The sequence below is a fragment of the Polypterus senegalus genome, chromosome 12 (assembly GCF_016835505.1).
Source record: "Polypterus senegalus isolate Bchr_013 chromosome 12, ASM1683550v1, whole genome shotgun sequence".
In the NCBI taxonomy this organism is placed as follows: domain Eukaryota; kingdom Metazoa; phylum Chordata; class Cladistia; order Polypteriformes; family Polypteridae; genus Polypterus; species Polypterus senegalus.
This window is the reverse complement of record NC_053165.1, coordinates 109054935-109081425: the sequence shown is the minus strand read 5'-3', so window position 1 is coordinate 109081425 and position 26491 is coordinate 109054935. Positions and strand designations below refer to the sequence as shown.

The following is a 26491-nucleotide window of genomic DNA, read 5'->3' as shown; positions in this document are numbered from 1 at the left end:
AGATTTTGAGAACTGTCCTAACTCACTAAGAGCTGCCAGAAGATGGTATTCAAGCAGAGATCGACACACACATCCCAGGAAAGGCTGAATGATTTGGAAACGGTGGACAACAATAAACTTGTTAACACAGATTGTACTGATAGAGACGGAATAATATTCATAACAAATCTTGTATGTTAGGTGATCACTAATTCTAAAGAGAATAATTCATGCACTATTACCCAAAATAAAAGTGTTGGTAGTCATACAGAAGATGCAGCTTTGCGATAGTGATGATTTGGGTATGGCACAACCAACCATTTCTCAAATTTTGCACCAAACATTGAACATCCACACAATTAGTCCACCATTCCATGTGAGGTAATGTTAAAACAAGCTGCCTTCATGCAAATTGTTGGTTTTCCTGGAGTTGCTGGTGTGATTAATGACATTAACAGAAAGATTAACGCACCAAGAATGGATGAGCATGCACATGTGAATCTCATGTGATATCACACTATCAAAATACAGATGGTCATGGATGTAAACTATTGTACTGTATACTGTGTACCCGGCGCATTACCCTGAAGATATGCAGTGCTGGATGTCTGATTAACAGCGAAATGTTACACGGGTATGCTGAGTTCTGCATTCCACAAACCCTTGGAAGTAACACTTTAGAAGCCCAGGAAGTGGGCCAGGGCAGACTCAAGGGGGGATTGGATAAACAGAGGCTCACAGAAGATAAGGTGGGGTCAAGGAGAGGGGCAAAGGACTTGAATCCGGAAGACTTCTGGAAGATCTGGAACACTGGAACAGTGAATGTGACTCCAGAAACAGCACCAGAATAATCGCGATGGGTATCAGTAACTGTTACTTTACAAGGTGCTTTCACTGGCCATGAGAGCAGGAAGGTGATTCTACTGAAAGTACGACTATGGATCATTGTCATTGTTAAATAAACCTGCCCGTTTTCGGGCTTTACTCTCATTCAGCATGTGTGCCTTGGTCTTTCCACCTCTGCATTCATTACAGTATTATTCTTGATGTTGTTGTGAAGTGACAAAAATTACGTGCAGCTTAGTGCAATATCCTGCCTTATTGTGTTTTCCTTCTGAATGTTATTATCATTCTTCTTATAATTATTACATTTGTGGCAAAGCGTTAGTGTTAGTATTAGTAAACTACAAAGTGTCACAGTGTTTTTTTACAAAACCTCTTCATCAGGACTGGATTAGCCATTAAGCAAAATAAGCAAGTGCATTGGGCATCAAGGACTGGGTGGCAGCACAGAAATTTTCTGTTGCTGGATTTATCATGAACCATACGTTGCAAAACTTCAAATGGTGCAGCTGAACTGCATTCCACAAAAGGGGCTCCCACCTTAAAAGAAAAATTACACACATATATACAATAATACAAATAATAATAAAATGGTAATAACTGAAGTTAATGATATATATTAATCTTGGGGAATACAACGACATTAGAATCTGGTAACTGCCACATGGTCAACTGAGGCTCACGTTTTCGTTCTTCTGTTCGTCATGTCGGCTGTCCAGTTCAGTTGTTCACTGAGTGTGAGTGCGGTGCAGCATTGCCAGACTTATGATAATTACAAATCATACATGTGTGATAATTTTATGGCATATACGATAACACATAGTATGGCATTATCATACACATTTTGTATGATAATTTGCAAAAAATGTAATTTTATATGACAAACTTTTCTATAAATAAAAATATATAAATAATTTTGAAAAATACAGTTGTATCTTATGGTTTATTATTTTTTGAATTTTTAATTACATATATATGGTGGCATCAAAATCTTTTAAATGCTTAGGGCCTCTAAATGGTCTCATTCTGGCCCTGGCCCTCGTGAGTGCCAGTTAGCAGCTCAGGTTGACCTAAAATCGTGATGTCATTCATCTCAAACGTGATCTTCTATTGCTAGCTGGGAGTGAGTGTAGGACGCTGTGTAACTACTTCTCATGTCATACTGTGAGGTACGACAAATTTTTATCGTAGTACGACTTTTAGTGCACTTCCTAGGAGTACATCTGAGACGCTTGATAAATACGGGCCCAGGTCTCTGGAGCAGTGAAGCAGCTGCGCCACCCATTCTGAATGTACTACCTGATTGACTTTATCACCCTGATGTGAAATGACAGCTAAAGTCTAATGCCAATCAAGTGAGAAAAAATGTAAAGTAACTTGTATGACAATGACCAAGTTAAAGAGGAAACTCCATAACATTTTTCTGTAGTCCTGTTTAACTTTGTTTACAGAAGCAAGAATTTAAACAATGAATTGTTAGTGAATATCTCTTCTTTTATGGCAATCAAATTTTTATTGAACAAATACAAAAGTAGTTTGATCAGAAAGATAAACGGAATCCTTCTTCGGGCACCGTGAGGAGAGATGAAGAAAAAACTGAAACTAATGGTGGCACCAGAGCAGCCACGAGAGAGGGTGGCAGCAGAATTGCTGGACTCAGAGCTAGAAAGGCTGACAGGCCTAAAAGATCCTCATGTGCGGAATCAGTGGCCATTCAGCTTCTGACTAACCCTGCAGGAAGTAGCCACTTCTTGAGATTTTAACTGGATGACCCACTAATCCATCAAGCAGAGAATTCTAGAAGAATCAGAATGTAGAAAAAAGGACCTCCAGAACTTAGAAAAGAGATGTATGAAAGGTAAGAAGACTCTGTTGTACTGGAAGAGGAAGGTATGGAGTGAAATTGGAACATCAATGGAGAGGAATGAGAAAAGAAAGTCACAGATGAAGAACCAGAAGGCACAGAATGGCTATTTGGAATATGACTATTGATAGAAACTGGAACTTTAGCCAGAAAAGGCATAAATGGAAATGTATGTTGGCAAAAATTTCAATTTAATGTGCATTTACAATGGTGGCCTAGCGCTACAGTCTGACAAAAAGTGATAGTGTCTGGCAGTAGCTACACATAAACTGCCTCAAACAAATCCAGTGTGGACATTTTCAGGGTCCTGCTAGGTGACATGATGGAGTAACAGCTAGCACTACTGCTTTACAGCTGAAGAGCCTGGGGTTCAGATCCCAGACCTCTGTCTCTAGGGAGACTCCACATGTCTCTGTGGCTGCAGGGAGTGAATGTGCCCTGTGGTGGGCTGCCACCCTGTTCAGGCATGGTTCCTGCTTTGTGCCCAATGCTGCTGGGGTGGGCCAGGACTTAATCTCTACTGCAGACCTTCAAGGGACAAATGGGCATGAGTTAGACTAAACCTGCCATGGCAGGGACGGCAGAGGATTTGGAATGACAACAGCCAGAATCCTACCAGTGACATACAGTCCAGCACACTTGTCTTTTTTTAGGCGACAGTTCAGTTTTCTCATGAGCTTCTTCCACAGCCTCAAAGTCTCAGGGTCAAGGGACCTTGTGCAGCCTTGAAAAAGGAACTTAATCATCCTGGAAGGCCGAGAGAGCTGCCCTCCTACTGCCCTGGGTCATGTGAAGTAGAAGCCTTCTCTGTCCTGACTTCCCGCTTGTCTGTAAAGCTCTCTCCCCAGCTTTTCCCACACAAACAAGCATCACTAATAGGCAGACTGACTATGGGAGATCCATCTGGGCACCATGAGATGTTGCCCTTACATGTGGCATTTTTATCTTAAGGAGACTTTTACTGCCTTCTTAGCCAAAAGTAAAAGATTAAAATAAAAAGAGGTTAGCTGAACACTTACAGTGTGAAGGTTTTCCTTTTTTTTTTTTTTAGGTTAAGAAGGCAGCCCTGTTTGCTTCCGGCAGTAAGGCGATCCCAAGAGACATCCTGCGTGGGACCCAAATCGTCTCCAGCTGGCGGCTACAAGACAAACAGGGGGCTGGAATTTGGTGTATTTGTTTTACAGGACTCAGGAGTAGCACTCCTCCTCCCACCTTAACAAAAGTCAGAAAATGTAGAGTGCATCACAGAGCCAAGGTGCTGAGGAGTCCAATTTCGAATCGGATGCCAAGAAGGAGGACCTGCGTTGTGCAGGAGGAGGAGAACCTCAGTTGATGTCAGCCTTTTAAAGCAGGCATGGTGATGTCAGGCAAACAGAAGTGGAAAAGAAGGTCTCAGTAAACAGGACAGATGGTGAAAGGTTCATTTTACCAATGTGCCAGATGAGCACTATGACCTCGGACAGACTCACACTGCTGTTTACACATCTAGTAGATCGAGTTCCAGTTTATGCCAGTTAATCCTGCATCACATTTATCCCATTTTATGTAGGGTACTCTTGGGAAGCAAACGGTTATGTCACGACCAATTCCTGGCTCTGGTTCCAGTGCTCTCCTCAAGGATCCTATGTACTGAATTCAGCAGTAGTTTGGAAGAGAGAGACATTCTGCCCAACAGGGCCTATCTCATCTTCCTTAACTATTTAACTTCTTCATTGGTTTACATTTAGAATTTGTCATTCCTTTTAAAGCTCTAAGGGTCTTTGACTTGACTTCAATACCAATCTAAAATGACACCCTTTGTGTCTTCATAACTACTGTTACTTGTGGATCAGCAGCTGTATACAGTATGTACACGCCAGGTAGGCCACCGCTTCATATCCAGGACCAATCCAGTCCAAGGTCTGTCCCTCAAACGCCAATCAGTTCTGTGATGCTGCCGGTCAGCACTCAGCTTACCACAGGGCCTTTGGTGGAAAGGATGGGAAACTACTTGGAGTGGGCCTATTTAAAGATATCCTGCAGCCTGAACCCCATGACACAGCCGGATGCTGGATATTGCAACAATTGAGGCTTCCTGATTGGTACAAATTACCTCATCCGCAAAAATAATAAAGCAGGCACACATTTCCTTAATTCACTTGTCAAACATACATTTGCTGTTAATTACTTTTGGATTTACTTCCATGGAAAAATTTAAAAGCATTTATGATAGATAGATAGATAGATAGATAGATAGATAGATAGATAGATAGATAGATAGATAGATAGGAAACTATATACTCAGATAGATAGATAGATAGATAGATAGATAGATAGATAGATAGATAGATAGATAGATAGGAAACTATATACTCAGATAGATAGATAGATAGATAGATAGATAGATAGATAGATAGATAGATAGATAGATAGATGCCTGTGTCCATCCATGTCCTTACCACTTTTCTGTGAGCTACTCCTGCGCCTAGAGTGCAAGTGGTGACTGATAGATAGATAGATAGATAGATAGATAGATAGATAGATAGATAGATAGATAGATAGACATACATTTGCTGTTAATTACTTTTGGATTTACTTCCATGGAAAAATTTAAAAGCATTTATGATAGATAGATAGATAGATAGATAGATAGATAGATAGATAGATAGATAGATAGATAGATAGGAAACTATATACTCAGATAGATAGATAGATAGATAGATAGATAGATAGATAGATAGATAGATAGATAGATAGATAGATAGATAGATAGATGCCTGTGTCCATCCATGTCCTTACCACTTTTCTGTGAGCTACTCCTGCGGCCTAGAGTGCAAGTGGTGACTGACACCAGTTCATCGTAAGGCACACTCACACATACACATTCACATTTACTCCCACTGGGCTGATTTAGACTGGTCAGTTACTCTAAGCTGTATGCTGTTTGGATGTGTAAGGAAACTGAAATAGTAATAGTAAAAGTCCTGCAGACAGTGAGAACATGCCTTCCTCCTTCTTGTATATAAAACCTTAAATGGCCTAGGCCCTGCTTACTTAATCTGAAATTATCATTTTTTTGCAAACCAGAGCACATATTACGATTTCAAGATGCCGGTGGGTGGTCGAGCTTTTAACTACAGGGTTCCAAAGCTGTGGAACGATCTGCTTGCTTATTTAAGAGATGCCCCCTTTGGTCTCAGCTTTTAGGTTCAGGCTGAAGACTCACTGCTTTAGTCAGGCATACCCTAATTAGAGCCGATGATTAGCTGTGCATATGTAATCTGTTTGTTAGTCATTTGTTTAAAAATATAAGTGATGCAATAATTCTGAACTGTTCCCAACCCTTCTGTAATATATTCTGTTTGCATTCTCTGTCCCCTGTGGCTCTTGGTGACACTGCTCTACTTACAAGTTGTTTTCCTGCCAATAAGAAAGAAATCTGAGGTACAGGGAACTTTGGAATCAATGGATGGAGAGATTCTCTTATCAGAGTAGATGGCCCCACACAGACTTTCCTGTAGTATAAGCAGGAGGGTCTTGGTGGCCAACTGGTTGGGGACTATATCTGTGGCTGACTTACGTATCTTTTGACTTTGCCTGTTATAATTAAATGTGGACCCCAGAGGTTTATTTCCTCCAGGGTGCTGCTCAGATATTTTTAGTTTTCCTCTCCTCCATTATCAACTGACCATAATTCAGCAATTAATTAAAAGACAGCTATTATTACTACTACTACTACTACTAATAATAATAATACATTGGGTGTCATTTATGTTAACCATTATGTTTGAACCACTGTCTGTTTAAACAATTCTGTGTATTTATATGTACTCATTATGTAATTAATAATTTGTAAAGTTTGTCTTTATATCTACCTGTGACCTTGTCACAGCACTCTGCTCTCACGCTATAAAAATCAACTGAACTGAATTGAACTAAACATGCCAGCTCCTTGCAGAGAATCACCAGGCTGTAATGTGAACCCAGGACTCTGGAGATGGGAGGTAACCACAGTGCCTTGATAGACGTATTTAGGTTCAAGTAAACTGATTCATTTTATTCACTAAAGTCCCCACCATCCTTCTAGGCCCATCACATGTCTGTTTTTAAAAGGCAATATGGCTCCTCATGAATGTGTTGGTGCAGTTGGGTCATTACAGGTGTTTAAAGTGGGAGGGCAGTGCAGCTTTGTATGGTCAGTATTAAAATAATTATTACTTGAACACAGTTTGACTGGAAATTTTCAAATTCTGGTGCTAAAAGTTGGCTGCACTGTCGCCTTGAGTCCATATCCTCAACGTGTCCTTGTTAAGATTACGTTTTACTGCACAAAGAATGACTTTGTATTGTAGCAGACATTGTCGATCAATTCAAATTTAACTAATTGCTTACTAATTCCATATTCCTATATTTGATTGTTCGACTTGCCTTTGGATTTGTTATTTCACTAATTGCTTCATTTGCTACATTCTTGCTTTGAATGAGCCAGCTATCCATGTGACCTTACGAGACTTCGGTCTGACATCATGTGGCCTGTCGTCTTTTATTACGTACAGATGGTCTCCTCTAGTCAGTGTGCTACTCACAGTGGAGCTCATTTGGAAATGTCATAGCATAGGGCCAAAATTACACCTTATTTTAAGATTTTATTTGTAAAGATTTGCTTTATCGCCTTTTGAATAGGTTAGCAAAGGCTAAATGCCGATTGGGACAACAGCACAATCAGGTTGGCATGAGAATGGCTAAAGTCCTACATAAGACTTCAGAGAGATGACTGAGAGCAAATGGTGGCACATACACTGAAGCTTTCAGGATCAGTGTGCCACGTCGAATGTAAGGTGTCCATGAAGGTCAATAAATAGGTCAAAGAGGGCGGTACAGTATGTGCCAGCACCTCTCATTTTACATATTTGAGCACCAGTACTGGAAAGCCATGACCAACCTCGTCTCCCAGTGTCTGTGATGAAAACCTCCTATTTCTTGGCATGTAAATCTCCAAGAGGACCCTCCCTCTCCATGATCACTTCACTCCAAACTGCATGGGAGAATAGGCACTTATTTATAGCCACTTAAGGCACTAGGTGGGGCATCATTAGGGGAAGGAAACTGTTATAGCCTGAGGTAGAATCATGTCACGTTCTTCTAGGGCAACAGAAGCCAAGAACATACTGTAAGTGCAAGTACCAACAGTGCCTGGCCTTCGGTTTGAGAATGAGGGTTAATATGAGGTTAGGATACTCCTTGGCTGAAAGATGGCAGCACCTGCGTCAATTCCAGCAGATTGTGTTACCCTTTTAAAGGTGGGTACTGTGATGAACCTGTTTTAGTTACTGGCTGTTGGACCTTCCACAAAGAACCAATTTAGATGGGGTTCTGTAAAGCACTACATGACAGATAGATAGATAGATAGATAGATAGATAGATAGATAGATAGATAGATAGATAGATAGATACTATACAAGTTTGATGGTATATTGTACAGTAAACTGCTGCAATAACACTAAAGTAATATCTACATGGAAACCCTATATGGATCACTCCATACTGAATTTTCAGTAAATGTTTCAGTAAGTGCACCTACGCCACACACCATCTCACAGGTCTAAGGGAGGTGGGAGGAAGATCCACACAAACATAATAATAATAATAATTCATTACATTTATATAGCGCTTTTCTCAGTACTCATGGTGAAAATGTGAAGACAGATTACAATAGGGTACGGATTTGAGACTTGGATGTGGGATCACTAATGGACAGATGCCTGTGTCCATCCACGTCCTTACCACTTTTCTAGTTCAGGATTGCTGGGAGCTACTCCTGCGGCATAGAATGCAACTGGCGACACAACTCTGAATTAGGATAGATAGATAGATAGATAGATAGATAGATAGATAGATAGATAGATAGATAGATAGATAGATAGATAGATAGATAGATAGATAGATAGATAGATAGATAGATAGATAGATAGATAGATAGATAGATAGATAGATAGATAGGATTGAATGCTAATCTTCCTGGAGATGGAATGTCTTTGAATATGCAATGATACTTGATATGATGATGATACACTTTATTAGTCCCCAAGGGGAAACTGTCTTTTCGCAAGACCTCTGGGTCAGAACAGATGATCAACCATTGTACAGCACCCCAGAGTATTTTCAGTTTAAGGGCCTTGCTCAAGGACCCAACAGAGTGAGATCCAGAATTTGCAAATCTGCACACTTTGGAGATACTGAAAATGGCGGTTCGGTGTGGATGGAGGGCCAAACCAACTACAAAAAGCATTTTCAAATGTATGTGTTAGTGTAGGCCAGGTTTGAGTGTGCGGTCAGGAGAAGCTGGGGTAAAGGCTCAACTTCTGGGAGGAAGAAAGGAGATGGTCTAGCTTTTCTCAAACTTATATTTCTCAAGCCCTAATTTTGCCTTCTTAGTGACTTTGAGACCCAGAATTGCTGCTGACTGCCATCCCTTCCGGGTTTCCCTTAGAGAATCGCCACCGACAGACATTTGGGGTGGTCACCCTGCAGGCCATAGCTGAACAATGTCGATTGCTTAAATTGCTCACGGTGACCCATCACAAGACGCTCCACACACCATACGGGACCCTTTCTCATTGAATAGAATTGTGAATCTCGACTTTGTGCAATCCAAAATCAGTTTAAGAAACTATTGTCTAGAGAAAGAAAGGTGTGCATTGTGATTGCTGAAGTACTGGAAAAACTGATCAGCTACTCTGTCTAGTAAATGGGGTTTAAGACCTATATAGGCAGGCCAGATGTATTTATCTCCAGTTTATTTAGTACTTTGTGTTCTCCTTATAATCCTTCCTCATTTTTGTTTAACTTTTTAAAAAGATAATTATTTGTGTTAACTTTTGCCATCAGATTTATACTGTGTGCAGAATACTGCCATGAAGCCACCCTCTTATCACCACCCACCCAGCATTCCGCACACTAAAAATGTGGAGTAGGTTTTGTACAATATATCCCGGTAAAAAAATTAACTAAATTCCATTTAAAGTTTTTGTTGTAACGCAACATAATGTTAAAAGGTATAAAGTTCATGAAGGTGTGCTGTGCCCTTCAGACTTCATGGCCCTTTGCAGCTCTCCTGTCTGTCCACACACTCACCAACTTCATAGCAGACTCTGCAGTTCACTACACCCAGACTCGGTGGTATCTGTGAGTCTCGAGCTCCATGGCCACGTGAGCAGCTCCTAAGCTCTCTGATGCGCTCTTTTTCCCTCACTATATATAATATCACACACGGGCCCCTTGCGTCTCAGGTTTCACATTCACATTGACTGATGGCTCAGCTTTTTATATTGAGACACATTCTATCAGCTTGGCTCATCGCTGGTGAGCTGATCCCACTGTCTACTTTAATAACCCTGAGGGAGGCACACCTCATAGCTAGCACAATAGCCGTCTCTTTTGGCTCGGTCACTTGACTCTTTGTTGCCCTGCCCCCCCAATTCCCATTTCAGACTTCTGAGGACTTTTTCTGAATATCTTCTTGTCTGACATTGCCCCTTCAGGGAGGACGCTAATTGGACTGTCTAATGTGAGATTACTGCAGGCAAAATTCCCAACAGGCCACATCAAGCCTTGGACCACAGTCGGCCACAGAAACGAGCAAAGTAATGCAGCTCTTTGCCGACCCCTTACAGCTCATAATCCAAAAATGTTTGAAAATTTTCTATCGTGGAACTTCACGTATTACTGGGTATCAGACGGTTTCAGCCTGTCACTGCAGAAGAGCACTGACAGTTCCAGGCAGTCTCTTCTTATTACCAACAAGGAAGTGTAATGGTATTAGGCTAAATACTGACAACTATATCAACCAGAACCAGTGCACAGTCGAGAAATGTCCTTTAAGGAACTCTGGTAGTACCAGGCAAAAGGAATAGCCTCTCTCAATATCAGGTTTGGCACAGTGGTTAGTTTGTTCATTTTAGGTAGACTGGCGGCTGTGAACTGGCCAGACTGGAGTGACAATCAGTATGCGAGCAACTGTGTCCTGTGATGGACTGGCACCTTGCCCAGGCCAGATTCCTGATTTGTGCCTCTTCTGTGGAAACAGCCCAATCACAGCCCGGTGCTAGAAAACCAATGAATGAATCTCAGAATTGGCAGCTTTGTGAATCACCCCCTAGCCACCAATAGGGAATGTCAGCACGGTTGAGAAATCAACCATTGAGCAAGACTGCAATGTCACCTTGACACCAATATACCGTATCATGTAAGCTCACCCAGCAGCTGAAGTGAACAGACAGACACTCTAGTTGGACTCACTTGGTTCCATGTTGTTGCACTCCTGTGTGTTACACTTCTGTGTGTTCTCGGGCCAGGAATCATGGCTACACTTGTCACTGTCCTCCTCCGTCTCACCCGTTTTCGTGTTTAGACACTTCACCAGACGGCGCTGAAGGCCACCTCCACAAGTTGCTGAGCACTGAGTAAGAGAGAAGAGGATATTGCTGAGCATTGTCCACAGTAGCAAGCCGGGAGGTCTATGTTTGGCTGGCTTTAATTATCCTCTCCTAATCCAACTACTGTCCCTACATTCCCATTCCATTACTCTGTAACCCCCAGCTTTTCTATCTTCTTATTTTTATGTCATTCAGCATGTCCACCTCTTTGACAGGGGGCACCACACTTACCTGACCCCAAGATCCCACTACCCACTTGGTGCAGGGATGTGTATTGCAGCTCCTTGTTATATTTGGCTGGTTGTTCTCATTGCATCTTCCAAATTCTGGGCAAGTAACAAAACGCTCCTGCTGTCCGTGACCGCACACCTCTGAGCACTGTGGAGAGAGAGGTCCACGTCAGAAGATACAGCCCTCAGAGTGTGACTACAAGGGCAATGAATGTGGGAGAGTGGCACCTACTTCACTCCAGGATGAAGAGTACCATTCCAGACATGGTTCAGTTTTACAGACTGTGCTTGTGGGTGGCTTGTGCTCTATGGCCTGGCAGTGAAATGGCCTCAGGAGCCGCTGCTCTCTGCTGTCCACGCAGTGCACCTCTCGTGTCCTTAGGCCTCCTCCACAGTTACTGGAACACTAAAGACAAAAGAAGCAGTAGTGATAAACAACAACATATGAGATAAAGAGTTAGTCAGCCCTTCTTTTCATGTGTTTTGAAGAAAATAATTCAAGAAAAATACTAGATTGACAAGGAAAGTGCACAAAGCATCCATGTGGTGCAGCCGGGCACCAAGATCAGAGCTTCCCATATCACAGGGCATTATCAGTGTCTGATAATGGGGACTGGACTGTTATCAGGATTTCAGGGTGTAGAATGTGTTCCTATTATGTTTTATCAATGGCCTTAACTGAGAAGAAGGGATGCTGTCAAGGAAGCTGCTGGGAAATCTGGGCTGCTTAGCGTATCTTCTCACTGATGCAGCCTGTGCTGTATGTCTAGCTAGACTGAGTTGGATGGATCAAATGGACCCCCATGGCTTTTGAAGTGCAGGCTTAGTTCAGGCATCTAAGCCCTGTGTCCACATACACTGGGGTGTTGTGACTCAGAATTCAAGTTTGTTATTTGTCATAAACATAGTTATACAAGTATGAAATGAAATGTGCTCTTGACAACAGTGAGGTTAATCTACAATAGTACACTGGCAGAAGGGAAATTCCACTATTTAACCTTTTCACTGGTTCCAATTAAGCAATCTTATTGGTTACCTTGCTCCAGTTTCCCACATGCCACATTGAGCAGGGTCTGAGATAGCATCTGCGAGCGGGCGCTGGCTTCTTAGAAACATCACAGTCTGCATCTGATCCAGTCCCACACTCTACGGTCCTCCAGATCGCCCCAAGTCCACAGGTGGTCGAGCACTGCAAAGGGAGGGCAGAATCACAGTGTGCCCACTGCCTTTCCGTGATAATGCAACTTTACATATTCGTGTCGGTCCCCTGAGCAGCCTATGCTGTCTTTCTATTCAACTGTTTCTTCATTCGTAAATTTAGCAGCATCAGGCACAGAGAAGAATCCAACCCTAGATAGGGCACTCAAGATACTTTCAATCGCAGAAGGCCGGTTAGGAGACACTGGTTTACTTTATTGAGATTCCTGGAGCCCATCCTGGCAGCACTAGGAACAATATGGAGGAAAAACCCTGAGTAGAGGGTCAGTCATTCATATTGCACTCTAATGCACACACTCACATGGGGGTTAATTTAGAGACACCAGCTGACTTCAAATACACACCTTTAGGAATGTGGGAGAAAGCCCAGAGGGGGCATGCAAACTCCACAGAGTTAAAGACGGGTGTCCATATTTATCAAGCATCTCAGAGTAGGAAAATGGTCGTAAGTGGCTCAAAAATCTCAGAGTGATGCAAAGTTGGTCTTACACCTAGCAGAAGAAGCAACAGTGTTTTATTGTTTTTCCTAATTTAGGGAACTACTCTTAACTTCACCAGAATTTAGGATAAAGAACGAGCTGTCCTAACTCACTAGGAGATGCCAGACGATGGAGTTTAGGCAGGGATTGGCATGCACATTTTGGGAAAGGTGGAATGTTTTCGAAACAGTGAACAACAATGAACTTGTAAACAGATATTGATTTGCCAGAGATGGAATAATATTCACAACAAATCTTGTATACCACATGATCACTCCATCTACTTGAAGAAGCCATGCGGTGTCAGGTAATGTTACATTTTTTGGAGATGGGAAAAATGTAGCTTTGTAATAACAATAATTTGGGTATGTCACAAACATACATTTCTCAAATTTTAAACTAGATTTTGAACGCCCTGAGAAAAGCCAAGCAAAATGACAACTTTTATTGGCTAGCTAAAAAGATTACAATATGCAAGCTTTCAAGGCAACTCAGGCCCCTTCGTCAGGCAAGACACCATAGTACTACGAACGCCCTGAGGCAGGCCCGTCGCGACAAGGCAGGCAAACCAAGCAATTGCTTGGGGCCCCGAGCTGGCCTGGGGCCCCAAGACAACGACTGGTTAAGAATAAAATGCAGCGACAAACTGTGTGAGCGCCCCATTGATAGTGAATGCAGTAAAGTGCAATGACACTGTTATCGGGATCCCCCTCAAGGGGGCCCCCCTCGCTGACAGCAGCCAGCCAACCACGCGATCTCTGCTGCCGGCAAAATACAAAACTTCCTCCGCAGTCATGAAGCGGAATTATGCTTCAGGAACCCAAAAATGAAAGAAGAGAAAGGAAGAGGAGGATAAGAAAAAACAAGACAGTGGTAAGTGATAAATTACACACATAAAATAGCTCTACTTGTCTTGTACAAATGGTGCAATTTTGCAGCAGGTAGGCTAGCAGAAATATGTACAGTATGGCTATGCTGTGGTTCCTTTGCGTGCGTGCGTGCGTGCGTGCGGGGGGCCTCCATGTCCATTTTGCTTGGGGCCCCCAAATTCCTTCAAACGGCCCTGCCCTGAGGTAATATGCACATCTATACATTTCCCCACCACTCCATGTGAGGTAATATTAAAGCAAACTACATTCATGAAGATCGGTGTTTTTCATAGAGCTGCTGGTGTGCTTGATGGCACGCACATAAATATTAGCGTCCCAAGAGTGGATGAGCACACACACAATATATGAATCGCAAGTGATATCACAATACAGTATCAAGACACGGGGGTCATTGACGTAAACTGTATTATTGTTGACTAGCCGACACCCGCCGTAGCATATGGTGGTGTAAGAGCAGGAACGGAAAACGGTGAGAAAGGAATTCAGAAATCAAGAAGAAATAAATACTTCTTGAAAGACGCAGTGTGCATGTTGAATTTCCTGCCAAGTAGTATTACATGTGAAAGTTATAAATAAAACAGGCTTTCCGAATTTACGTACTATGGCCATGGCATCCTGATAGTTTAATATGATCATTTTGCCTACACATGCGTTGTTTTCCGCGTTTGCTTGCAGTGCGTCTGTATTCAAACATTGTATTGTTCCACGCGCAGAACTTGATGTAATCTGAGATAATTGAGTTGCGCACCCTCTGTTTTAACATACGCATCTACGACGTACTAGTGGAATAGTTTGCCGCTGGAGTGCAAAATACTAAATGTATTCCTCGTTGCTAATCTGTACGCTTAAAATTGGCATTGAGTAAGCCTTATTCGCTTGGCGGTTCTTTTTATCGGGAACATGTTGTAAATCTTTGTGCCAGCCAATGTTTCCGTAAGGGAATAAAAGTGGGTAAACCATAGGATCGCAATTCATATTGAGCGTGGAACTCTGTTTACAGGAGTTGCGTATGGGATAGATGCAAATGTCCCTTTCGACAGACGTTTCGCAATCTTCTTGGACGAAAATCGCTGCAATGTCGGGGCATTGTAACGTCGTAAATCCTGCCTGGGGTTTTCCTTGAAAACCATTTGTACAGATGCTGTAGGATTGGACTGAACGATTTCATGCATGTGTTTGTATGATTTAGCGAAGGGGTTAAAGGTTCTGAGCAAGGAATATAGCTGGAGAAGTAGGCTACATTTTCGCTGCATGCAGAGTTTGCTTTATTTTGTAAGCATACTGCAGTAGCTTGCGCTGTGTCAAAAACGTACAACTGTCCATATCCTGGAAAGGTAGAAGTGTTAGCGTATAGTGGAGAGATTTGGTGATAAACTTGCCCGTGTATTTTAAAACAGTATGGTCCATGGCCAGGAGGTTGAGTTATCTATGCACCCATGGAAACAAACGCTAGAGAAGAGTTGTATTCTCAAATGTGTTCACGACAATTTTTAGCTTCTGATGTTTCCTGTGTACGAAGCTGTTGGAAAGACACAGATGACTCCCGCAAAGTTGGTAAGGCTGCTTGTGCCGTTGTGGCAGCACCTCGAGTACTTGTTGGATGTATTATGCTCAGCAGGCCAGTATAGTGCATGACATGGAAGAAATAGGAATCGAGGAAATGCCATGTCGGCTGCGTGTGGACTGGACCGGTTTTGAAGTGGAAGCAGGACGAACCAGAAGAGAAATATATATAAGAGATGTTGAAGTGGCCCAATTCAATGCATCACTCTAGAGTACTCCAAATAAACCTTTTTTTTTAACACAATCACGTCCCCCTTGGATGTCATGTTCTTGAGATAAGGCATACCCTCAGAAGAGATGGCTAATGACTGTTTCCAAATCCAACAGTCAGTGCTCAGCTTTCTTACAACAGGTGAAATCCAAGTTCAGCAAATACTGTGGTACTTTACTACATATATAATATTTGCTTCATAATTTAGTTTTGATCTATAACTAAATTTTTTAAATTTTGCTGTCTTGACAGATTAAAATGTTAATGAAATGCACACAGACTGCAAGAAAGATACTTGAAAGTGGGACTGAACAACGGAAAAGAAAATTTTATGTCCTTCACGAAGAACTGCATCCCAGTCCACAGAGTGTGTTCACCATCATTACAGCACGTGCAGTACTACACAACATATTATTATTATTATTGTGTTTTTTTTAATCACCATCCTCCTTTCAGCACACTATGCTACACTGGTACCTTCTCCAGAAGTCAACCAGACCTCCCAGGCTTTGAATTCAGCCTGTTGGACTCATCTAAGAATGTGGCCATACTGAGGAGTATGATCTTCTGGATCTCTTTTCATGCTGACTCTAAATGGGAGTTTGCCCAGATGCTATTGAATCCTGGTCTCAATGGTTCCCAGTGCACCTACGACTACAGGAGCAACTCTTGTCATCGTGTTCCACATGTGTCTGACTTCAATCTCAAGGTCTTTATACCTGATGATCTTTTCTGCCTTCTTGTTCACGAAGTTGTTGTCATCCCGGATTGTCACAATGATGAATATCTACACAATCGAATATGCACAACTTGCTCTTCTTGTCATAGAACACGATGTCCAGCCTGTCGGCAGTGATGGAATGGTCTGTGGGAATAGTCTTTTACCATGTGATGACACAGTTATACACAGTTATCCTCTTTAAAAAAACCACTGTGTGCGTCCAAGTGTCCGTAGGTGTGTGTCTTCTGGTGAAGTGCGCATGCGCGGGGCCACACAGCACGTGTTCAGTCTCTTCCTGTACATTCCCTGTGTGTGCAGAGAGAGAGAGACACACACACAGGTACATGCGCGCGAGAGACAGACAGACAGACAGACACGCACACACACAGGCAGACAGGCCCGCGCAAGAGACAGACACGCACGCACACCCTTGCGAGAGACACACATGCACGCATGCACGCAGGCAGGCAGGCAGGCAGGCCCGCGCGAGAGACGGACACGCACTTGCTCACACACACACACACATACACACACACGCCGGCCCGCGTGAGAGACAGTCATGCATGCACACACGAGAGACAGACACGCACACATGCACACATGCACGCGCGAGAGACAGACATGCACTTGCGCGCACACACACACACACGCACGCACGCACGCAGGCCCGCATGAGAGACAGTCACGCATGCGCGAGAAACAGACACGCATGCACGCACGCAGGCCCGCGCGAGAGACACACTCACACAAATACACACACAGGCAGGCCCGCATGGGGGACAGACACGCACGCACACATACGCACGCACGCACGCAGGCCCCCGACAGAGACAGACACGCACGCAGGCCCACACACACACGAACGGAAGCCCACACACACACGCACGGAGGCCCGTCACAGAGACAGACACTCACGCATGCACACACACACACAGGCCCGAGACAGACACACACACACACACAGGCGTGCACGTGCATTGTTGCAATGTTACTTTTCTTGGTTGTTTATTAGATTACGGGTTTTTCAAATGTTCATTTTTTCCCTGTGCTTAAAGTGTTTTTAGTGAGCGGGTCGTAAGGCTATAGTGCGAATTCTTGCAGTGTTAGTTTTCTCTGTTGTTCAAGGTTTTCTTAGTGTTATTCAATGTTTTTACATTTAGTTTACTATTACTCCGTGCATTCAATGGTATTATTAACTATATTTGTGCTTAAAAACTTAAAAAAATATATATTTAAATACAGTTCATACTGTCTGGAACGGATTAATTGTATTTACATACAATCCTATGGGGGAAATTACTTCGGTTCACGACCAAATCGGGTTACAACCAGAGTTTTGGAACAAATTATGGTCGTGAACCGAGGTTCCACTGTATTACTGCCAGACAAAATTACAGGCATTTTACGGAAATACAAACCAGCATTACTGAGAGAGAAAATTAAAGGCACACAATACAGTGACGCATATTACAGCCACATACAAGGTCCCTTGCCATTTAATATACTGTAGACTGTTCCTACTAATGTTTATGCACTACTGTTCTAGCGCCTGTTATTGTAACAGGCTTAATGTCTAGTTAATAATAATATTATTATCTTTGTGGTGAAGCCTTTGCATTAGTATCAGAAAAATACAAAGTGTTTCCAAGGAAATCTACAAAAAGCTTTCATGAATGCCATTTTGTGGCATGGCATATTGTAAAATCGTGATGGCATTCATTCACAAATGTGAACTCCTACTCCTCACTGCGAGTAACTGTAGGATGCTGCATGACTACTTCTCATGTCCTACTCTGGGGTAGAAAAACTTCTTATCCTAGTCAAACATTAAGGGCAAATAATTCTGAGAGACTTGATAAATTCTGGCCACATGTTTGAGATTTGATCCCAGGACTTCATAGATGTGGTGCATCAGCACACTAAACTGAGTACCTTCTGGCAAAGCTAAAAAAAAGGAAAATCTTGTGCTCTTATTTTCACCAGCTGTTTTCATGGCATGCAGGATGTAAGTAGCAGATATAGCAAGTCACTCAGAAATATGCTGACTGAGGCAAATAAGCTAGCTGAATGAGGGTTGCTTCTGTTGGTGTAACTATAACTCATTAATTAATATTTATTAAAAAACCTTTTGAAATAAACCCAGCAGTAAACACGTTCCAAAAACCATTAGGAAATTTGGGAAATCTGCCAAGATAATCATGAAACAAAATCAGCTTAGCCTACTCAAATTCATTAGAGCCATTAACATGTTGACTTCCTTTTCCCCCATCCCATTAACAGTAAGCTGCTGGAGTGTCCATCTGCACTGATGAGTAAATACTGCAGCTTGTGATGAAATCTTAATTACTCTGAGCTACTACACTGATGAGTAATAGATAGATAGATAGATAGATAGATAGATAGATAGATAGATAGATAGATAGATAGATAGATAGATAGATAGATAGATAGATAGATACTTTATTAATCCCAAGGGGAAATTCACATGTCAAGCTCTTCAACTTGGTGGTGAGGTTTTAACAGTCTGCTTCTCCATTGACTGACACTCATGCTAAAGCAGAGTGAAGTTAGGAAGCAGTGGCCTGAAGGAAGACCTTTAGGAACGTGAGACTTGCAGAGTTTTCATCAGTCTGCCCTATTAGGACACGTCAGACTGGTCAAAAGAGTGAATGATGTGCAAACTAGAATCAACTCTGAAGCCTTTTTTGAGAATGGTGACAACAGTGATCATGTTTTTAAATGACTTTACAAATTCAGGTTCTACCATAATCATTCACCTCTGGGCAATGGTTACATCTACCTGGAATAACCTTATTGCTTTGCTGGGAGTGTTTTGTTAGTCTCCACTCCTTCACCGGCCAGGATTAATAACGCAAGTTGGTGCCCATGGCCTCGGCTCACAGCTTGCGCATTGCCAGGATTAAAATCTAAGTCAACACAGTAGTACTCACGGTGCTCCAGTTCCCGGTCCTCCAGAATACAGTCACATTGACCTCTGGGAATCCTAGTGAAGTAGATGGTTGATCCTGTGGTGTGGGTGTTGTAACCAGCATCTGAACGTTGTCTAGGAACAGGGAGCCTTCACTGGACTGAATCACGGGAATGTGTGTGGTTGCTGGATGGTTATCTTCTGTGGACCGCATGACAACTGAAGGTATGATGATTTCATTGGAGTCGATCTCTACCCAGGAATGACTTGGGCTACTTAATGGACTGTCAGTGACCTCACTAGCCTGAGAGCTTGTGGGTAGAACCTCTTCAAGATGGTTGTACTGAGAGGGGTCTGGAAGCTCTGTGAAGGCAGAAGTCCTTTCTCGGGACCCAGGATACAGGGTCATTTCAGTAGATGACTGATCATCATTTGTAGTCAGCATGTTGTTGAGGTAAAACCAAGTAGGGTTAGCAGTTGCAGTTTTGGTCACATATGCTGTAGTAGCCCAGTCTTCTGATGGCAGCAACATTCTTTCTGACTTTGTTGTCTCTTTTAGATTGTTTACCTCTATCCCTTCTTTCACATCACCGGCATACTTCTTTCTAGGCAAATCATAATAACTAATGAAATCTCCATCTTCTGTGATCATAGTTCCCAGTTTAACACCATCATCATCATGTGGGTTTCGCCCTTCTTCTTCACTAACTTCTTCATTCTTAGTTGTCTTATCCCCCTCTTGCATTTTAACTTGGACACCAAGACTTTGACCTCCTTCAAAGTCATGGTGTTCTTGCATGTAGCTCTGAGTGACCAAGTTGACTTTTGTTGACAGTGGGGCTTTTGTTATGGTAGTATCTTCTGCCTCTTTCACTCTTCCAGAAGAGCTGCTAGCCGGCGTGACCAAAACTTCCTTTTCCACAACACGCAAGAACTGATTTTCTTCATAAAACGTATTTTCATCATCTTCATCTGTGTCCTTTTCTCCTAAGTTGTTCAAGTCCTCCTGTACATGTCTGTCATGTTCTTGGAAACCACTAAGGTCTCTGTCTTTTGACTTCTGAGATAAATCTGTGGCAGGTGTCTGCTCAGAGGGTGAAACTCTAGATACACTAGTGACAGTTGTTTCTATGTTGGGTTCAAAAATAACCAGTGTTGGATCTTTACTCTGGTTATTATTCAGTATATCTGCCCTAGGCTCCTCTGGTTCAGACAAGGGATCATAGGACAGATCTTCGTGGAAATTGATGAAGTTGTAATCATAATAAAAATCATCCACAAACACGTTGGTACTGCCTTTGTGATCTGATGGCCCAGTCCTACCATAAAGGGGGAAGTTAACTTCAATGTCATTGCTGAGGTCACCAGACATTTCTGGGCGCTGCTCTGCAGACACACCATGGCCGGGTCTGGAGAGATGATTCTCAAGTTTTGAATTCAAATCAATCTCATTGAAGTGCTCTTTGCTTGAAGCTCCACTGCCAAACCATTCTGTTACAAAGACTTTCAACCTCTTGGGGCACCTCTGGAGGCTGCAAGGCATTTCCGAAGGTGGCTTTTGAATAGGGTCACACTCCACTTCTACTCCATTACTGCAAGAAACAGGGCGTCTCTGAACTCCATCGCCACAGGTGACAGAACACTGCAGATATAAGAGATAAGAAATCAGTCAGAAAATCAGAGGATCATGCACAGCAGGATATATTGTCCAGGGTGGCACAGGACTAGGTCACATCTGGGTTTGCCAGAAGTCATGAGGGGCTCTTTTGAATATACTCTCTGGGGACAACTCTTGTGAAGTATGCTGGATGAAAAGGAAGCCATGCATCCGAGTTGTGGCTCAGACACTGGGGTTACAATGTGAGTACCTTTTCTTTCAGTATATCCATCAGCTTGGAGAATTCCCCAATTTTATCCCCTACTCCTGCCTGTATTTGTCATCTGAGACTTACAATAAAGTATTTCTTTTTGTTCAATTTGAGGTAAGAGGACAGTGGAGTTGCCAAGAGCTTTAAAGACAGTGAGGCCAAAAAACAAGCAATAGTTGGGATTGAAAGAGGAACGTGTTACAGTTTCACTCTCTCAATCTGAATGTTTTCTGTGAAAATAATACACAACATTACATGGTGCTCTGAAAACAGACCGGTACTAGAATAAATAAAAAGAAATCAAAAACAAGTAATAGAATACATTTAAAAATAATGTTCCTCCTCGGCGTCTCCTTGGTATCTCTGCTTGTCTATGCCTCTCTTGCCCTATGTGTACTATAATGCATGCGTATCGGAGGACCTCCTCACATGCTCAGTCAAGGTAGTGTTAGCCTGCCAGAGCAGGAGGGGGTGCTGTTGCTGACTTTCTTTTCTCCTTTTCCATGTGTAGCTCAGAGAAACTGCCCAATGAGCGCACCTAGCCCCACCCCTTCATGAACTCGGTGATATAAAAAGCCAGCCAGCTGGAGACAAGTCGGTAGTTGACCTGGGAGACTACTGTGAGACAGAGCTCCCAAGAGGTATATTGTTTGAGATTGAAGGCTATGCAGAAGTAGCATTAATACTGCCAGAGCAGCAATTCACTTTGTTTACTAATTTTGGACCTTTCTGTTTGCTTCTTTCTGGTTGGCGTTACAAATATTCCTGTGTTACCCATCCTGCATTACCGATCCCGGACACAGTGGCGCAGTCGGCAGGATTTGGCCATCAAGATGGCAGAGCACAGCAACCTGATGGATGTGGTGATGCCCAAAAGATACAGATAAAACATAAAAGGTGGTACATATTGGAAATTAAGTGATGATCACAAGATAGTTTCCCCCCAAAAAATAAATTGCACCATATCCCATCAGGGGCTCAAAATTTGGCCAGATTACTGAGTGTGCAATCTTGTTTTTATAGTGCTGCCAAAATTATGGCAGATGCCAAATAGAAACACGAGACCAGCTATTGATATCATAATATTGATATTGTAATTTGTACTGATGGGGGTCCATTGTTGATCACATGTTCCTGTGCTGTGAGCAGAGGTGCTGTTTGCACAGAAGCTGTTTGCCTAGCGGATACGGACGCACCTCTAAGAAATGCCGCTTTATCGCGGTGCTTCCAAAAGCACACTTATTGATTTTTTGATGGTTAGCTTTAATCTCGCTCTCTCTCTCTCTGACGTTCTCTGCACCTGACGGAGGAGATGTGAGCAGAGGGGCTGTTTGCACAGAGGCTGTTTGCTTAGAAGATACTGACGCTCCTCTAAAAAATGCCGCAGCAAACTTAAAAGCACACGTATTGATTTTTTGATTGTTTGCTTTTCTTTGTGAGCGCTCTCTCTCTCTGAAATTCTCTGATCTATTTGCATTCTTTTAATTGTGAGAAAGAACCGTCATCTCTGTCTTGTCATGGAGCACAGTTTAAACTTTTGACTAAAGGGTGTTATTTCATGTCTAGAGGGCTCTAATAATGTTAACAGTGTGGGAGAGTTTATAAGGGCTTAAAATATATAAAAATAACCATACAAACATATGGTTTCTACTTCGCAGATTTTCACCTATCGCGGGGGGGTCTGGAACGCAACCCCCGCGATCGAGGAGGGATTACTGTAAATAATTAAATTTTTTGCTATAGAAAATTCAAACCTAGCATTAGTTTTTATTTTTGGTGTTGTTTTAATAAAGTTAATGTTATAACAGTTAATAATATTTTAATTTTTTAAGCAAATTTTGTTTCACGTGACTGATGACTTCATTGGATGTGACGATGTAAATATGATGGTGATCACACATGGAGTTACTGTATCTCTCAGTAGATAAGACTTTGTCACTACAATCCTCTCATTTAGTTTACCTTCAAAAATTCATGTAGTGGGCTTTATTTGGTTTCCTGGCCTTGGCTTCACTTAAAAGAGTTTTCCCTTTGGTTTCTCCCTTTTACTTCAATGCTCAGTACTTGTGCCTTTCTAGTTTTGACCTCTGCATGTCTGACTGTGTCTTGTTCCAGTGCTTGGTTTATCATCTCCCGGTCTGTTTTCAGAGTCACTATAATCTTTGGGTACACATTCATACTTGCTGTATAACAGTATAAAGAAACACCTACTGTATCTAGATTGTAGTACAGTGTTTCTCAACCTTTAAGTATTTGTGACCCGAGTTTTCATAACAGTTTTAATCGCGCCCCCCCCCTAACATTTTTTTGAAATGTATATGCATATTTTATTATACCTACTTAACTTTTATCAACATTTATCTAACTCTATATTTATTGTTCTAGTATCAGAATGTAGTTTAAGTTAATTTGTTTTGGTTTCAACAGATGTTTTTTTAATATTTTTGATTCTTGTTTTCTTTTTTTTCACATCTTCCCCCCCCTTTTTGTTACTTCGTGCCCCCCCCAGGGAGGCCACCCCCACAGGTTGAGAACCACTGTTGTAGTACATTAGTGTCACTAAACTCCAACATTTCAGCTTTTGTGAATTTCTCTGATGCTCCTTTCCAATGATCCCTTTAGAAATTTCTTTTATTCTCTGCCACTGAACTCAGTAAGTCAATTTGGACAACCGTAAGTCAAACACAAACAATGAAAATAATAGCCTATAGCTAGAGGAATGTTTCTTTTGTTTGGACAGCTACAGATAAGTTGTTAATAATTGTACCCAGAGTCTTGTCAGATCAGTGTAAGGCTGAAGGCTTAAGTTCAACAGGCACAAGCTTGACATCAGAATTGTGGCAAAAGTAACATTTGTATTCAAATTAATATGAAATATCTGAGAAGACTGAAAAGTACAATCTTGTTACTAGTAGTTCCATCTATCATCTCATGCCTATATGTTTAAGCCAGGGCTCCTCCCTTCACTTTGGTTTAAATTCCTTTTATATATCTTTTTTATTCATTTTTGATTCTGTTATTGCTGCTGTTTCGGATGATATTGTTATTTTTATCTAATTATGTATACTATACTTAATATTACTATACATTTTATTTTCTTTATTTATTATTAAGTTTCTACATGTGTAATCTTGCTCTGCTATGTTTCTGGTATTTTGTGGGTGGATCTTCACCTCAAGGAACAGCCCCCAGTTTTTAAAGTAAAGCGAGTCCCTTGCGGTTCATTAAATGTGCTTTGGTGGAGTGTTGGATATTCTGTACGATTTATTTGTTTTTTTGATTTAATGGTTTCATCTGCTCATTTTACCTCTGTTTAAAGATTTTGATTTTGAATTTTATTTTGGGACTTGTTTGCTTTCAGATTGCCTTGTTTGTTTTCATATTTTTAAGCTTTTTCCTGTCGTTAGTTAAAAAAACTTCTTTTAATAAGAACCTTGCCTTGGATCTATCTTATGTTCAGTGTTCTTTACAGTTTTCTCTCCATGGTAAGGTATTTCTGCATTTTGTGACTTTCTGGGCACTTTTTAAATTCTTATTGAGTGCATTTATTTGCACTTGAATAGCCTGAATATTCACAAAAATGCTATGCATACCCTTATTTCATTTAGAGGAACCAGGATATTGGCCTGTGAGAAACTGGGTTAACACATGTTATCCTCCATGTAAAGCCTTAACCGGGTTGTATTTAAGGACTTTGTAGTCTGATGCAAATGTTCACATTATTCTTTCTCCTATTTACAGTAATCTGTCTCAATATTTCAAAAATCACTAAATTTATGTTTATGAGCTAAACGTACAGCAGTAAGCTTGTAGCAGACGACGGATCAATGGACTCCATTTCCATGTCTGCTATGAGGGTATTGCCCTGATTGAACATTTGCAATGGGCACAGGGGCTGCTGGGGACGAGAAGGGCCAGAGGAAACTTTAAAAGGGAGCTGCCTAAGCAGCAAGGACACCCCGTTGTTTGCTGTTTGTATGCACCCATTTGTCTCTTCTCTGTGGAATATTGTTTCTATCCTGGATCATCGAACTTGTAAGGATGTATGGACTGTCTCGTGCCTGCCTGTCATTGTGCTTCATCGAAGGGACCACTCCCCAGATTTCACCACCCCGCACCGCATCAGGACTACTGGTAGGCCTGTTTATTACATTACTCACAGAGAGCTGTTCCTGGATCGTCATCTTTCCTCCATACCACTTCTTCCATTTCTGTTGCATTGGGACTGTTGTAAGGACTTTGTCGTAAATGTGTATTATTAGGCATTTATTGTTGTGTGCTAGTACAGTGGAACCTGGGTTTGCGAGTAACTTGGTTTACGAGTGTTTTGCAAGGCGAGCTAAAATTTTTAATAAATTTTGACTTGATAAACGAGCGAGGTCTTGCAATACGAGTAGTATGGATACGCTTTGTCTGCTGAGCGTCATGTGATCACAACTGAGCTGATGGTTCTTCTCTCTCACGCACACGTGCGTGTGTGTGTGTGTCTCTCTCTCTCTCTGTCTGTCTTGTGGGCAATTGTCTCCTATTCTCCGTCTGAGTCTGCGTGCCTCACTCATATAGTCAACATCCATACAAGCGTATACTGTTTACTACAGCATTGTGACTGTGTGTGTGTGTGTGTGCTGTGACGTGCGAGTCCCCGTCTTGCGCCCCAAAACACGAAGCTGAGTCTCAGTACTTTAACAACACCAGCTTTATTCAGCTTGAAACAGCAACAGCGCGGTTATTTATTGTAGCGGGATCTACCGCTCTCCTATACAGAGACACAGCAGTCAGGCAGGGTCGTTGCCAAGCAGTACTGTGCCCTGCACATTTATAATGTTCCTTGTATCACCCACTGACGGCAGGTGCTTATAGCATGTCCGCAATCTTTTTGGATACGCTTTTACATCGAACTGCTACAGCGGTGGGAGACTGTGATTGCAGCTTTGGGACGCTCTTCCACGTGTCGTCCCGTTGGGTGGAATCCCACAAGAGTTTAGAAACTCACTCACACCAGCCATGATTCTTTTCAAAGGCAAAGTGCAGGTTAAATTGTTTTAAGTATTTGTACTTTATATTTTGTATTAATCATTTTTATATGAATAGTTTTCGGTTGTGGAACGAATCATCTGAGTTGCCATTATTTCTTATGGGAAAATTCACTTTGATATACGAGTGCTTTGGACTGCGAGCACGTTTCCGGAATGAATTATGCTCACAAACCGTGGTTCCACTGTATTTGTTATTGCCATAGGGGAAGGGGGACAACTGCATATTAATTGTTTATATTTCCTTTT

General features: G+C 42.0%; 1 protein-coding gene across 1 annotated transcript in view; it reads right to left on the bottom strand.

The window, feature by feature from the left end:
* The window catches only part of LOC120541515 (A disintegrin and metalloproteinase with thrombospondin motifs 7), a 90050-nt gene that overhangs the window by 3416 nt on the left and 60143 nt on the right, over positions 1–26491 (bottom strand). Inside the window, 5 exon segments of the mRNA XM_039773233.1 lie at positions 10964–11123; positions 11332–11478; positions 11563–11736; positions 12367–12519; positions 19364–20983. Coding sequence (XP_039629167.1) covers positions 10964–11123; positions 11332–11478; positions 11563–11736; positions 12367–12519; positions 19364–20983 — 2254 coding nt within the window.